Source organism: Chamaea fasciata, unplaced genomic scaffold (genome assembly GCF_029207755.1).
Source record: "Chamaea fasciata isolate MVZ Bird 193981 ecotype frontalis unplaced genomic scaffold, bChaFas1.0.hap1 SCAF_21, whole genome shotgun sequence".
Taxonomy (NCBI): Eukaryota; Metazoa; Chordata; class Aves; order Passeriformes; family Sylviidae; genus Chamaea; species Chamaea fasciata.
The window spans coordinates 993,115-1,008,436 of record NW_027094106.1 but is presented as its reverse complement, the minus strand read 5'-3'; the positions used below and the strand labels follow the sequence as shown (position 1 = coordinate 1,008,436).

The 15,322-nt window shown below is 55.9% G+C and overlaps 1 protein-coding gene across 1 annotated transcript in view; it reads right to left on the bottom strand.

Annotated features, from left to right (window-relative positions):
- The window catches only part of CALN1 (calneuron 1), a 120,024-nt gene that overhangs the window by 51,667 nt on the left and 53,035 nt on the right, over window positions 1-15,322 (bottom strand). The window contains 2 exon segments of the mRNA XM_066201902.1: window positions 14,432-14,539; window positions 14,542-14,574. Coding sequence (XP_066057999.1) covers window positions 14,432-14,539; window positions 14,542-14,574 — 141 coding nt within the window.

Sequence of the window (15,322 nt, the reverse complement as noted above, 5' to 3'; positions counted from 1 at the left end):
AGGGGCAGCCACAGCTGCTCTGGGCACCCTGTGCCAGGGCCTGCCCACCCTCACTATTATCAATTAATTCCCCCTGAGAGCCCAACATGCCCCTCTGGACCTGCTGCACATCAAGGACCCCCACGCCCTGGGAAACCTCCACAGCAACTTCCCACTGCCCACGGACCCAAATCCTTAGCTGTGCCAGGGAATGGCCCCTGCTGTGTCCCAGCTGCCCCCAAGGACAGGATCAGGCCATGCACTGAGGGGAACAGGTCGTTCCCCAGTCCCAGAGAGCCCAGAGGCACTTCCCAAAAAGCCATTTTGCCAGGGGGCCAGGAGCCAGCGGCATGGCCAGGGCTCTCCCTCTCAGCTTCTGCACAAGTTCTACAGGGCCAGCCCCAGGCTCCAGAGGGAGGGAGTGCGGGCCCAGCAGGGCCAGGCTATTGCAGATCCAGCAGGCATTCCAGCCCAGCTTCCCAGCAGCATCCGTGCGTGTGCCCGGCATGCAGAGCAGGCAGTGCAGGCACAGCCTCAGTGCCACCAGCAGGGATAGGTGACAGCTCCTGCCACTAATGAGCCGAGCTGGTGCAGTGCTGAGTGTGGCTGCTGCTCTGAACGAGGCACGGGGCTCTTTGGAGGGGGTTTTGTATCAAATGCCACTTTTCCCTCCACAAAAAAAAAAAAAAAAAAAAAAAAAAAAAAAAAAAAAAAAAAGGATATTCGTGCCTGCTGAAGGCTCTTAAAAATCCCTGTCTGTCTGAGCAGCTCAAAGCCCAGATCTCCTGAGAATGCTTAACCTAATCTTGTGGAAAATCTCCTTTATTGATCAGGCCACGGACATCTCCTCCTCCACGTTATTGAACCGATAGGGGTGGATAAATCAGACCTGCTTCCAGCGTGGGATCACAATCAGCACCTGCAGGACTTGGGGTTGTGTTTTACTCCTATTGAGCTGGGAATGCCCGCATCCAGCCCTCCCTGGAGCTGCTGTTGTTAAGTTACCGGGTGTGAGAAGTGCCTCAGACCGGCAGATCAGTGCCAGGGCCGCGACTGAAGCACCAGCGGTGCCCGCGGCAGCTGCAGCAGCCCCGAGTGGAGCCGTGCCACGGGCGGCACCAGCGCCGCTCTCTGCGCTTCTAATCGCATCTGTCCTTATCACACCCTCCATGCCAGCAGGTGCGCGGCCCATCGCCATCTCTCGTCTCCTTATCTCCGCACAAACGCCGTGGGGAAATTATCACAGCCCGAGCACAAAATCAGCACAGTCCGAGCACAAAATCAGCACAGCCCGAGCACAAAATCATCACAGCCCGAGCACAGAATCTGCACAGCCCGAGCACAAAATCAGCACAGCCCGAGCACAAAATCATCACAGCCCGAGCACAGAATCTGCACAGCCCGAGCACAAAATCAGCACAGCCCGAGCACAAAATCATCACAGCCCGAGCACAGAATCTGCACAGCCCGAGCACAAAATCAGCACAGCCCGAGCACAAAATCAGCACAGCCCGAGCACAGAATCTGCACAGCCCGAGCACAAAATCTGCACAGCCCAAGCGCTGCCGGGGCCGAATTGCGATCTCCGGGCACCAGGAGATCTGGGGTTTCTGGGAGGGAATATCCTGGGGTGAGGCTCTGAAAGGGAACCCTGCAGGCATCCTGTAAAACGCACCCGGAGCCCGTCCCGCTGCTAGAGCCGCTCCCAGCTCCGGGGCTCTGCAGGACTGAGCTCATTTCTGGGACAGCTCATTGAGGTAAGGGGTGGGCACCCCAACCCTTGGAGAGCCATTCTTTAACGTTTATGGGCTGTGGAAAACGCGTTCCCCCCGCTGCCCCTGGGGCAGCGCCAGCGGGATCGTCCCGGGGTTGGATCAGTCCCGCACGCTGGATCGCTCGGGAAGGTAACGCAAGGTGACAGCGGCCCCGGGTGATTTACACCGCGGCACAGCGCTCGATGGCACACGCAGCAGCGAATCCACGCGCTGGGATGCAAATCGGGATGCTTTGGGATGCTAATTTCTTTAAATTAAGCCAGATTAGCAAGAAAACAATTTGCATTTTGAGGAGATGCTGGTACCTGCCCCCGCATACATTTGGCCTGTGCCTGTGTGACCCCGAGCACGGAGTTATTCAGTTCGGGTTCTCTCCAATGTCACTCCACCCTGAGAGGACAGGCAGGACTCGGTCCCGCACGTGATTCCGGAGAAAACGGTGCCGGCACTGCTGCGCTCTGACTTTGCACAAGACTTCGGGCAGCCCCTTGCTCGTGACTTCCCTGTGCCTCTGCCAGGGATCATCACTAACTGCACAGGCTTTAATTAGCACCTTAATGACAGCTTTTTCCACAACCTCCGAAGAAAGATGCCATTGAAAAATGCATTATCCCCTTATTGACTGATTTTTCAATTAAAACTCTTAACTAGCAAGGCAGCTAGACCCCACTTTTTCCTGGTAGAAGTATCCCTTTAACATTCATGTGAAGCTGTAGAAAACAAACCTTCCCTGCCATCAGCACCTCAGGAGACTGCAGCATCATTTCATCAACAGAGAGAAATCACGGGTTTGTCTGAAAATTCCTTTTGACAGCCACGAGAGAAATGTCGTAAAAACCAACAGCAAAGCCTGCACGGGGCTGCTCTGCACAGCCAGGGCATCGCCAAAGCCCAGCTCTCACATCCCATCCTGGGAGCACGGTGTGGAGTTTGGGCTTGGCACAGGCAAGAGCCGCCCTCCTCAGCCTCCTGCTCCTCCCCACGCAGCGCTGGGAGCTGCTGGGGGATGCAAAAGCCCATCCCGTCTGCTCGGGATGGAGCCCTGCAATCAAATCCAACCCTCCCATCCCTGTGCTGCAGATGTGCTGCTCTCCCCAGGGTCCTTGGGATTCTGAGCCGTGCGTGGATTATCAACAAATTAACTCAGAGTTGGTTTAAGGATGGGGAGAAGTGAGGAAAAGGCCGGGCAGGAGCTCGTGTGCTGTCTGTTCTCCCCCACCTTCCTTGCTCCTCTCCAGGAGCCATCCTGCAATCCCTGATCCCAGCAGGGCTCACAGGATCCCAATCCCGCTGTGGGATGGCTGCTGGTCACATCCTCCCCTCCTCTGCCTCCGGGCTCCCACTGAGGACTGAGCAGAGCCCATCCCGCAGGAGGAGAACCCTGCAAGGCCAGAGGGGCACAGGCAGGAACAGCTCCAGCCAATGGAGCGGGATGTGCTCCCTGCCCCGGCACAGCGCCCTCCTCCCCCTGCTCCCAGGCACAAACGCAGATTTATAAACCCAGGCTGGAGGTCCGTGGCTGAGGAAGGGAAATGGCTCCACGGGGACCAGGCAGCAATGGGTTAATGGCTGCACATGAGGATTTCAGAGCTCTTTTCCAGCTTAATGATTCCATGATTCCAAGGCACTCACACATTCCCAGAGCTTATTTACAAACTGGGAGGGCAGGGAAACCGAGGGCCACGGTGGGGTGGGGTCTGCTGGGACAGGGAACCCTTGGGAACGGTGGTGAGGGGCTCCTGGAACAGGGAATCCTTAGGAATGGTGGTGAGGGGCTCCTGGAACAGGGAACCCTTGGGAATGGTGGTGAGGGGCTCCTGGAACAGGGAATCCTTGGGAATGGTGGTGAGGGGCTCCTGGAACAGGGAATCCTTGGGAATGGTGGTGAGGGGCTCCTGGAACAGGGAATCCTTGGGAATGGTGGTGAGGGGCTCTTGGAACAGGGAACCCTTGGGAATGGTGGTGAGGGGCTCCTGGAACAGGGAACCCTTGGGAATGGTGGTGAGGGGCTCCTGGAACAGGGCAGCCTGGCAGGTGGCAAAGGGGGTGAGGACAGAGGGGTTCCAGGCAGGATTCCAGCCCATCCCTGAGCTCCACTCATCAGCCAAGGGACGGGTCACTGCCTGTGTGGGTGATCTTAGCACAACACCAGAGCTGAGCTTAAGCACTGGTTTAACCCCACCTAAAGCACTCCCTGGTTTCCTCCCAGCGGTGCCCTCACATTGTCCTCCCCCAGAAAGCTCTGTGTTAATCCTGGCATTAATGTCACCGAGTCACCCGCGGGCACCAACGCTGTGGCTGAGCCTCATGACTCAAGCAGTGACTCAGAACCTCTGTGGCCACCCCAGCAGAGCCAAATCAGATCAGCTCGTCATCCCCAGGCCCTCAGCTGGGTGAGAAGAGCTTCCAGGTGCCCACAGAGGTTTGCTCCCTGCAGGACTCTCAGTCCTGGCAGAAACCGGGGAATTGTGGCAATAACAAGGAATGGCAGCGATGGGAGCCTGGCTCGTTGTCATGGGAAGAGGATGCTGAAGGCACCAAGCAACATCTCTGGGTTCTTTGGGAACCTTTCCAGTGCCACAGAGCCCGTGTGGCCAGCACAGACTCGCCAAAGCTCCCCCTCACTGCTCGTTTGTGTGGTGCAGAGAGACCTGGGGATAATTCCAGCTCGAGGAGCCCCAGCATGAACGTTTGCCATGTGTGAGCTCAGTTTGGCTGCCCCCAGAGCTCCAGCAGGAAATCCTGGGATCCCATGGCACATCCAACACACTTCTGCCGAGGGTGGGGACGGCAGGGTGGAATTGGATCATCTTTGATGTCCCTTCCACCCCAAACTGTTCTGTGGCTCTTTGATTCCAAATGCATCAAAGGTGATGGAGCAGCAGCAAAGAGCAGCGTGGAGCTGGGAACCCAAGAGTTTTCCCAGACCTTGCAGCCCTGGGAGGTTTGCTTTGGACCTGACTGACTCAAGGAAGGGGTGTCTGCACCTCTGCAGAATGTCCATCGGGCCTCCTAAACAAACCTGTGGGATCACAGAACCATGGAATCATTGAGCTGGGAACTGACCTCCAGGATCATGGAGTCCAACCTTCCCCCAGCACTGCCAAGGCCACCACCGACCCCTGTCCCCAAGAGCCACATCCACACAGCTTTGAACCTTTCCCCAGTGAATTAATGTTCCCAATCTCTACCCTGAGCCTCCCCTGGCCCAGCCTGAGGCCTTTCCCTCTCCTCCTGTCCCTGTTCCCTGGGAGCAGAGCCCGAACCCCCGACTGTCCCATCCTGCCAGGGAGTTGTGCAGAGGAGAAGGGACGTAGAAAACAGAAAATCATTAATGACTGAACATCTGAAGGGGACTGGAAAAAGACCATTGCCCTCCAGGGAGCAGACTTTGGGTTGGACACCATCTCACGGGAGATGAAAGAGCCTCCAGCCCTTTGGAGAGGGGATTTACTCTCCTAAGCTGCTCCCCTTCAACACCAATTCTCCTCCAGGTTCTGCTCCCCCAGGACCGAGAGGTTCCAGGTGCCATCAGCTGCTCCTGCTGGTTCTGCACTGATCTGTAAGAGCTGAGCACAGAAATTTCCCACCCTCTCCCTAAACCTTGAGCTCCAGACAAAGGATTTCATCTTCCCTCAGCCCTTCCCTACGGGGAGCAGGGAAAGTTGGATCTGCTGGAGGGTGTGCAGCAGGAACCACAGAGCCAGAGCTGTGCAGTCACCTCGTCAGGGCAGCAGCAGCCCCAAACAACACCCAAACCACCCCCTGAGCCCCACCCCGCCTTCCCCTGGTCCCGATCCCACAGGATCCACCCTCACAAGTCTGCCCAGGTTGGAAATGCCAGGCAGGGAGAGCAGGGCTCCGAATCCCCTCAGCCCAGGCGGCAGCAGCAGCAGCTCCGAGGAACTCCTGCCCGAGCTCCCGTGCTTTGAGGGAGCACGGGAATGCTCGGAGGAGAGGGGGTGACCCCATCCCGCCCCCATTCCCATGGGACAGCCCCGCCCTCAGTCCTCAGGAGAGCCCCGTGTCTCTCCAAAAGTCTCCTGTCGGAGCCGCTCCCTTGGAAGGTGGAATTAAATCTTCATTGGGCTGGAGAAAGGCAGAGCTGGAGAGGAGAAGTGGAGGGGGAAAACATGCCTGGAAATGAGAGGGGAAAGGGGAAATGAGAGGGGGAAAGGGAAATCAGAGGGGGGAAAAGGGAAATCAGAGGGGGGGAAAGGGAAATGAGAGGGGGAAAGGGGAAATGAGAGGGGGGAAAAGGGAAATGAGAGGGGGAAAGGGGAAATGAGAGGGGGAGAAGGGAAATGAGAGGGGGGAAAGCATTCCTGGAAATGAGGGAGGAAGAGGAAAATGAGAGGGGAGTAAAGGAAAATGGGAGGGAGGGAAACATTCCTGGATTGCATCACCTCTACCCCCGCGCAGAACGGACCTAGCCGGGTTTTCAGAGCCTTATCCATCAGACTGGCTGGATAATGCGCCCTGATTGATCCCTAAATGAGCCTTTTCCCTGGCCATTCTCAGGATAATGAGGTTCTCGGCGGTTCCCTGCGCGGCCCCGGAGCCGGGATGAGGATGAGGATGTGCGGTGCGAGCCTGATCAGCATCCGCGCTGCTCCTGCCGAGCGTGACCTCCAGCGAGCGCCGAGGTGAGATATTTAAAGTTAATGAGCCGGGTTTGCAGCTCGGGGCCCGGAGCACACAACCGCTGTTTATTTTTATTCTCCGGCAGCTCCCCGCGGTGCCCGGCCGGCCCGGGCTGTGTCATTGCCGTGCCCAGCTCACCCGGGCAGGGCTGGCGCAGTCTGGGCGAGGCACAGCACGAGCCTCATCCCAGGGAACAGCTCCAGCCACGGGAGATTTCCCAGACAAGGCGTTCGGTTTCAAAGATTGGGAGGTCAGAGGCTCCTCGGCAGCCTGACCCCCTGCCCAGCGCGAGGCAGAGAATTCCTCCCTAATTACAGCCTCAGCCCAGAACTACAACGGGAACAGGGAAAGTCTGGCACAAAACTTTGGCCTTGGAAAACATTTGTAATTATAGATGGCTCCAGTGACTTCTGGGAGTAACTGCCCTCTCCCTGCCAGCACAGGAAGGACCTGGATCCGTAGGGATGTATCCAGAGCAGACCACGGAGCTGCTCCCAGGGCTGGGGCCAGGCTGGCAGAGCTGGGGGTGCTCACCTGGAGAGGAGAAGCTCCAGGGAGAGCTCAGAGCCCCTGGCAGGGCCTAAAGGGGCTCCAGGAGAGCTGGAGAGGGACTGGGGACAAGGGATGGAGGGGCAGGACACAGGGAATGGCTTCCCACGGCCAGGGGGCAGGGATGGATGGGAGATTGGGCAGGAATTGTTCCCTGGGAGGGTGGGCAGGCCCTGGCACAGGGTGCCCAGAGCAGCTGTGGCTGCCCCTGGATCCCTGGCAGTGCCCAAGGCCAGGCTGGACACTGGGGCTGGGAGCAGCCTGGGACAGTGGGAGGTGTCCCTGCCCATGGAATGAGAGGAGCTCTAGGATCCCTTCCCACCCAGACCAGGATGGGGTTCCATGAAAAGCTTCACTGGATCTGAGGAAAGGACCAACCATCTCCACTGGAGCCCCTCAGTCCTTTAAGCCCCTCAACTCCTGCAATTTTCAGAGCAGTTGTGTGGATCTGGCTGCTCTGGTTCCATGACAACCACACAGAAAAGATCCATGGATTGTACAGACACATCCCTGGAGGAGGGGATTTCCATGGCGGCTGGAAGGCTCCAGCAGAGCCCAGGAGGGTGGAGCAGGGGGAGGTTGTGCATCCCACACTGAGCAGAGGAGCTGGAGAGTTCCTCACGCTGCCACACCTTGGCTTGTCCTGCAGGGGAGGGAGCAGCTCCACAGGGCTGGTTTGCTTCCCATTTAAAATCAATCTGTGAACTCCGAGTGCCTGCCCAGGAGACAGGGACTGAGGAGGACAGGGAATCTACTGGGACCTGTCCCTGCTCCAGCACAAGCAGCCAAACAAGGAGGAAAAGTCCAAGGAAAACAGGGACTCCAGTAAGAAATCAAGAACCATCAGACACCTGACAGCTCCTCCCTGGCCCCAGAGAGCTACAGACCAGCTCTGCCAACACATGTCCCCAGGGGAGGGAACTGCAGGGGCTGCTGAGGGGGATGTGCCACCAGCCGGCCCACCCGAGTCCAAAGAAACTCCAACCCTCTATGAAATCCCCTCCCTGGGAACCAAAATCCATCCCACAGGTCTCTGCAGACTCTGCTCCCTCCAAAGCTGTGAGCAAGGATTAGCCTTAACCGTAATCCCAACCCTAACCCTAACTCTGACCCTGACCTCTGTCCCATGGATCAGGGATCACCCCCAGACTCCCCAGACTTCCATCAGCTCTGCTGCCTGCCCTGGAAGGGCAGAGAGCTCTAGGTGCAGCCCACACACCTTGGGCAGCACCAGCAGCTCCTTAAAGCAGGACTCTGGGGCTCCCTGGGGCACACACATCCTGGGAAGCCAAAATGATCCCGGGGTGCTGCATTTCAGGAAGAAATAAAATCCAGCAAGGATGCAAAGCTCAGGGCACGAGGTGCACCCCAGCCCACAGCAGGGATGGGCTCCAGAGGGGGGCTGCAGCCCAGGGCTTCCTTTCGTGCTGTCCCTTCAGCAGGGCTGCACTTCAGCAAAGGTAGGGTTGGGTATTATTTGGTATAATTTGATATAATTTGGTGTAATTTGATGAACCTCTTGCTGCTCCTGAGCTGCAGATCCGTCAGGCTGCAGCAGCAGCTGCAATTACTCCTCATTTCTGCAGTGCGAACACAGAATGGGATAAAATGTGATAATCCTCATTGTCCAAATGAGAGCAGACATGGAGAGAGTGGCCCAAATAAATCCAGACAAGTCTCATCAAATCCATGCCGCTGCCCACAGTTCCCAGCTCAGCAACACATTTTAAAGGACAGCCAGGCTGGAATGCGGCTGGATCATTTCTCACACTGAAAAATCACTTTGAGATCAAAGGACAAAGCCCAAATCCATCAAAACCCATCTGCCCCATCCCCGGCAGTGTCCAAGGCCAGGCTGGATGGGGCTTGGAGCAACCTGGGATAGCGGAAGGTCCTTGCCCATGGCAGGGGATGGAGTGAGATGATGTTTAAGACAATTTCCAAGCCAGACCTGGGATTCTCTGACTCCTATGAACTCTGATTTTAACCCAGAAATGGTTCCTGGTCCCCCTCCAGCAGCCTGGGCTGTTTTATACTGAAACACATTTTATATTGAGATATAAAATGAAATATTTTATCCAGCTCTTTTACTGCTGAAACACTCAGAACATCCACAGCCGTAAAAAACCTCAGGAAAACCCAAAGAAGAAAAGTGTGAGAGACAAAAGGAGAGAAAATGTTTCCAGCTTGGGAATGTCACCACTGTCCCACCAGGGCAGCTCAGGCTGAGCTTGTGGACAGAAGCCAACATTTCATTGATCAAAAGTTGGACAGGGTGATCTTGGAAGCCTTTTCCAACCTTAATGATCCTGGGATTTGTCCAACTTTAATGATCCTGGGATTTCTCCATGCCTAAGGACAAGGAATTTGCCTTCTGCCTGCCCCAGCAGAAAGCTGAACGCTTCATCTTTGAAGGAGGGATTTGCTCTGTCTCCAGGTGTCCCAGCCTGTGTCCTTTGACCATTCCCATCCCTGTGCTCAGCTCTGGTGTCCCTTCCCTCCCCAGGAGCCAGGGCAGGCAGACCAGAGCAATGTCCCTGGGGAAGGCGTGGACAGCAGGACGGGGGCCTGGAGGGGTGCCTGGGAGGGACATGGTGACCTGGGACACCACACGGCCATGCCACTGGCACTGTTTCCCTCTCCAGAGGGAATCTGGGACATTCTGGGATGTGTCACCTGTAGTGGCAGAATTGGAGAGGTGACATCCTCGGCAGCAATGAAAAACTGGGGGGGGGGGGGGGGGGGGAATCTCAGTCTGAAGTTCTGGAAGAGTCCTGGAATCACTGAGGTTGGAAAGACCTCCAAGGTCATCAGGTCCAACCTCGGCCCCGTGGCCACCAAGCCACAGCACCAAGTGCCACTTCTGCCTGGGTCTGAACACCCAGAGCAGCCTCAGGTTGAAACTCTTCCAGAATTTCAAGTTGAGATTCCCCCTTTTTGCATTGCCCCCGAGGATGCCACCATCCCAGAATGTCCCAGAGGTACCAGGCAGGTCCCTGGTGAAACCAGTTCAACTTTTGCTTCATCAAAATACTCCCTATTCTCATCCCAATTTGACATTCAGGGGTGGATTTCCCCCCCTCTTGTGGTAGCCTGGAGTTATTTTTCCAGCTGCTCCTCTAATTAGTGCACCAAGTGCTCATTTTATTCCTCAGATAAAAATCCCAACGAAACTATTTGTGACACTTAAGTCACACATTTATCTCTTTTATGGCAAATCCCGCTTAAAGAGGAGGAATCCCAGATAAGGCCACACATTCCATGTGCCATTTCCCAGGTTTTTATCTGACGTGCTGCCAACTGGAAGAATTTACAAATAATTGCTTTTTCCAGCACAGAAATGTATGAAATATTTCCCTTTCCCTGTGCTGGCAGAACATTCCAGGTCATTGCCCAGATTGCAGAGAGAAGCACAGGCCCCTCTCACAGTTTGTGTCCGTGTAATGCAGAATTATGGCTGAAAATAAAGGAAATCCACAGAATAAAGGTCAGATTTGACCTCTGGGAGTATTTCCAGACCAAAATACTGGCTCCCTACAAAGCACAGCCCCCAGAGGTGTGCCCGGCTCCACCAACAATCTCTGTGGGAACAGTCCTCCACTTCCAAACAAAGCTTTGGGATAATGGGAATCTCAGAACCCCCAGCCCTCACCTCCCTCTCTCTAAAGAGAAACATTTTTGCAAATCCCTTTCCTTTCTGTCCTGTCCTGGCACTTCCCATCCCGGCAGTGCCACAACATCTCCTGGAGTTCACACAAGCAGGGTTCTGAGGATTTAGGAAGGTTTCTCTAGAGACCCTGAAATATTCCAAGGAGATTCCCATTTTTCTCCATCACTCAGGGGGTTTTATGCCCACCTGTACGATTTTCCCTGTGGCAGCTGCGTTTCTTCACCTGGGTGAAGCACCCCTGGCAGAATCCTGGAATACCTGGAGTTGGGAGGGACCCACAGGGATAAGGGAATGCAACTCCTGCACGGACACCCCAACAGCTCCATCCCAGGCCTGGCAGCGCTGTCCAGGCTCTCAGCAAAGCTTTGGAAGAGCAGCTGGAGAAGGGATTTGTAGGGATACAGGGGATCCCCAGCCCTGCTGTGCTCCTGCCCCCAGGGAAGAGTGGCAGCAATGGGATGTTCCCAGGAAATCAGGGCATGCAGAGGGGATGAGGGCAGAGCCACTCCCTGCACCCCTGGGCACCCTGGCAGTGCCAGGCTGGTGGCTGGTGACACGACCCTGTGCTGGCCCGTCCCCTCTGCAGGAAGGCTGGTGACATGTGCTGTGCAGAGAGGTGCTGGCAGCCCTCGGCAGCCATGGAGGCATCAGAGGTGACACCTGTGAAGGGCTCCTGGCCCAGATCCCAGCTGTGCCAGGGCTGTTGTTGCTCAGGTTCCAGCAGTGTTCTCTCCCTAACCCCAAATGTGATGGATTATGGATGAATTGTGGAGCATCCCTTCCTTCCTGCTCCAGTGGGAGCTCTGAGTGTCTGAGCAGCTGCACACGGGGCACTGGGAGCCGCTGTCCCTGTGCCATTCCCTGTGCCATTCCCTGTGCCATTCCCTGTGCCACTCCCTGGCTCGGTGGCAGGAGGTGACACCCAGCTGTGAGGTGCTGCTGTCAGGTCACTTGATGCCTGCCCCATGCTGCAGATGCTCCTCTGAGCTGCCCCTGTCCAGCCCGGCAATCCTGCTCCCTCCATCCCTACAGAGAACAGGGAAACCAGCCCAGCCCAGCTCCAGCTGCTGGTTTTTGCCAGCCCTCAGTGAAGTTGGCCCTGGCACAGGCAGCCCCTCTGCCACACTGGAGTTTGCGGCTGGAAACTGGATGTTGGGGCTGCTCAGGCTGGCTGGGGTTAAATCCCGAGCCCTGCCCACTTTCTTACCTCATTTGCAGGCCCTGGCAGCAGTTTTGGTGGGAAGGAAGGAAGGAATGGATGTCTGGCTGCTCCACCTGCCAGCACATCATAACTCAGGGCATGTGCCAGAGATGTGCAGAGGATTTCACCTCCCCCCTGCCTCTCCTGACCGCTGGAGACACCTCCCTGAGCGTGACCTTTCATCCATCCATCCGAGCTTCCAACCCATCTAATGCCGAGCAAAAACCTGGAAAGCCTCAGCAACCCTCCCCAGGAATACGTGGGAAGGTAGTCAGGCTGATCCTGGGAGCCCTGGGCACAGACAGCATTCCTGCCCTGCTCCTCAGCGATGCCCCTTCCCAGTGGGAGAGGAAGTAGGAGCTGTTGCTGGTTCTCACTCCATAGCTAAAATCCCAGGAAAAGGTGCAGAATCCATTGGAGAGAAAGCAGCCATAATAATATAAATTCAAGCTGTACAGCACTAATTCAATTTGCAGGCAAGGTAAATTGTTCACAGAACACTCCCCTCTTTGCTCAGTGCCTCAGGAATTTCCCATTCCTGATTTTTTTAAAATCCATGGCCCACCAGACCTTCCCCTGGTACAGCCTCCCTCCAGCCCCAAACCCCTGCTCCAGCCCTGCACCAGTACAACCAGTTTGGAGCTGGTGGGATGTGGAACAGGAGGATCAGCTCCCATCCCTGCAGAAAGCACACGGAGCTCCCTGGAAAACCTCAGCAGGAATTTACCACTTCCATCATTTCAGGTTTAACTCCACTCCCCAGCTCGGGTCCCTCCACACCAGCAGTCTGCACAGAACGCTGCCAAAGTCTGCCAGAGTCAGGAAGGACTGGAGATGAATCAGAACTGGGAGCCAAGTCCCAGCACTCTTTTTCCAAAAAAGCTCAGAATTTCGGGAAAAGACCCCAGGAGCTGGCAGCACACTAAGCCTGGCTTTGCCAAACCTGAGCGCAAGTCCCTCTCTGCCAGGAAAGGCCAGCACAGCAGGGCAAGGGGCAAACAACAACTTCAGGACAAAACACTTATAAAAGTGATGGATTCCTTTTTTTCCCCTTTTCTTTACGGAATGAGATCATTCCCACAATGGATCTCCTCTCCCCGCCAGCTTTTGCAGCCCTTTCCCTGCTGGACATCCTCGGCAGGGTGACAGATCCTGGGCAGGGTGACAGATCCTGGGCAGGGTGACAGGCATGCCTCGCCCTGGTGACAATTGTCCTGTGCCTCTCCCGGGGACATCGGGAACCCCCCGCGGGCCAGGAGAGTTTCACTGCCCCACCTCCCCGGGCTCTGCTCTCCAGTCTCCCCAAGGATTCCGGCATCTCCCCGGCTCTCCTGGATCCCGCCAGCCCCAGCCCCTGCTCTGGCAGGATTTCGGTGTTTCCACCCTGCCACAACCCCGGGACAAGGCTGCACCCAGCTTCCTGCACGCTCCTGGCAGCGGGAAGGTCTCCCCTCCTGCCTTGCCAAGGACACTTTAAGGGAATTGCTCGTTGTGCTCAACTCTGAGTGAGCTCTGCAGCAGCTGAAAATTCCTCCCTGGCTCCAGCATCCTGATCCTGCGTTTCCCTCTCCTCACTAATGGGGGTTCTGTTGCTTTTATTCCCTCAGTAATTGTTTGATGAGCTCTCCCAGCAGGACTTGGCTCCGAATCATTCCACCCCTCAAAACTTCTCCTTGCAGAGCAATCAACACCTCATTAGAGCAGCTCCCAGCACAGCAGCTCCGGCCTGCGGGGAGCAGCCGGGACTGGGCAGCTCTGCCGGGTGGGAATGGGTGGGAACCCTGCTCCTCTCCCAGGAAGGGTCACCGGCCAGGGGCTGCCCGGGAATGCAGAGGGAAAGGTTCAGGGAGCCTGGCAAAGATGATCTGTGCAGGGTGGGATTTTTGGGGTGTCTGGACTGGTCCAGGAGCTGGACTGGATGATCCTGGGAGTCCCTTCCAATGCAGGATGTTCCATGATGGTGATGGCATCAAAGGAATGGCTTCCATCACCTTCAGCCTGGCTCAGCGTATGACATCTGACTTTGGTTTTCCACATGAGGAATGTCCCCCTCCAGGCTGGGACAGCCCCTCTCCACTGGTGTGAGGGGACACTCAGCTCCTCCTGAGAGGCAGCTCCCATTTCTGCTCTGTGTGACAGGGACAGGGACGGGATCAGGAATGGCTGGAGCTGGGCCAGGGCAGGCTCAGGCTGGAGATCAGGAAAGGTTTCTTCCCCAGAGGGTGCTGGGCACTGCCCAGGCTCCCCAGGGAATGGGCATGGCCTGAGGCTGCCACAGCTCCAGGAGCTCCCAGGGATGCTCCTGGGATCCCAGGGTGGGATTGTTGGGATCTGTGAACTCTGCGAGAGCTGCTCTGTCTTCACCAGCTGTATCCCACAAGGGATGATCCACCCCCCTTCCACGGATTGCCTGATCCTCAGGATTACCCACAGCAGGCTCACGTCTCACCTTGCCCTTTCCTTTTGTGTGAGGACAGTGAAGTTCCCCGGCTCCCTCTCCACCCTTCCCTTGGTGACCAGGAATTGCCGGATCTGGGTCCAAGGAGTGCCAAGCCCTGGGAGAGCCCCCGCGGATCCCCCAGGAGGAGAGAGCAGAGCCCCGTGAGGACTCACCATCCATGTCCAGGCGCTGCATGATGATGGCCAGCTCCACCTCGCTGGGCATGTAGCCCAGGGAGCGCATGGCCATGCCCAGCTCCTGCTTGGAGATGAAGCCATTCCGTCCCGGTCCAGCACCCGGAAAGCCTCACGGATCTCTGTGGAGGGAAGGCAGAAAGGAGGAGTGTTGGAGCATGAATCCCCCTGGGCCAAATCCACACAGGCCCAGGAGTGCCCAGAAATGTGAGGATTGGATTAGAACCTTCAGAAAATCTAAAATACATAAATCCACACAGACGTGGGGGAGAAATGCAAGTTTAGTTTTAAATAAATAGAGGATTTTAAGTGCCTTTATTAGCTAGTAAGAAGAGCCCTAAAGCCTAGTTTAAAGTTCAAGTAACGTTGCCTTTTGCAAAGTTAGTTAAATTCTAGTCATAACACAAATAATGTAGCGCTGCTAGATAGAACAGACCGAGCTAAACACGTAGAATTTGTGTAAGAATTTGCGTTTGTGCATCATGTTTGGCTTAGGATAGGTCCAACACTATTGTAAGAAAATTTGTGTAAGTAGCTAATTGGCTAAAAATAGAATGAAAATGCACCACTTTGAGAGCATACACACACAGGACTCCCCAAAACACCCATGCTGCTGTTGTTGCTACTGATGAGAGCTCACAGATTACTGAGGCCTCTGCTGCTGTGGCTGCTGCGTCTGCTTGGGACTTAGAGACTTCATGTTAGAGGCTTTGTGCACACCAGCCTGGGCTGTAACAGCTCTGCCTTCATGGGGCTGATTTAGCCGTGCAATAAAGGACTTGCTTTTATAACTCCCCATCGCCATAGCCTTCATGAAGAGGCCCCAGAAACTTGCCAGAGGAGCTGTTATGGTGGAGGACTCCGTGGGTG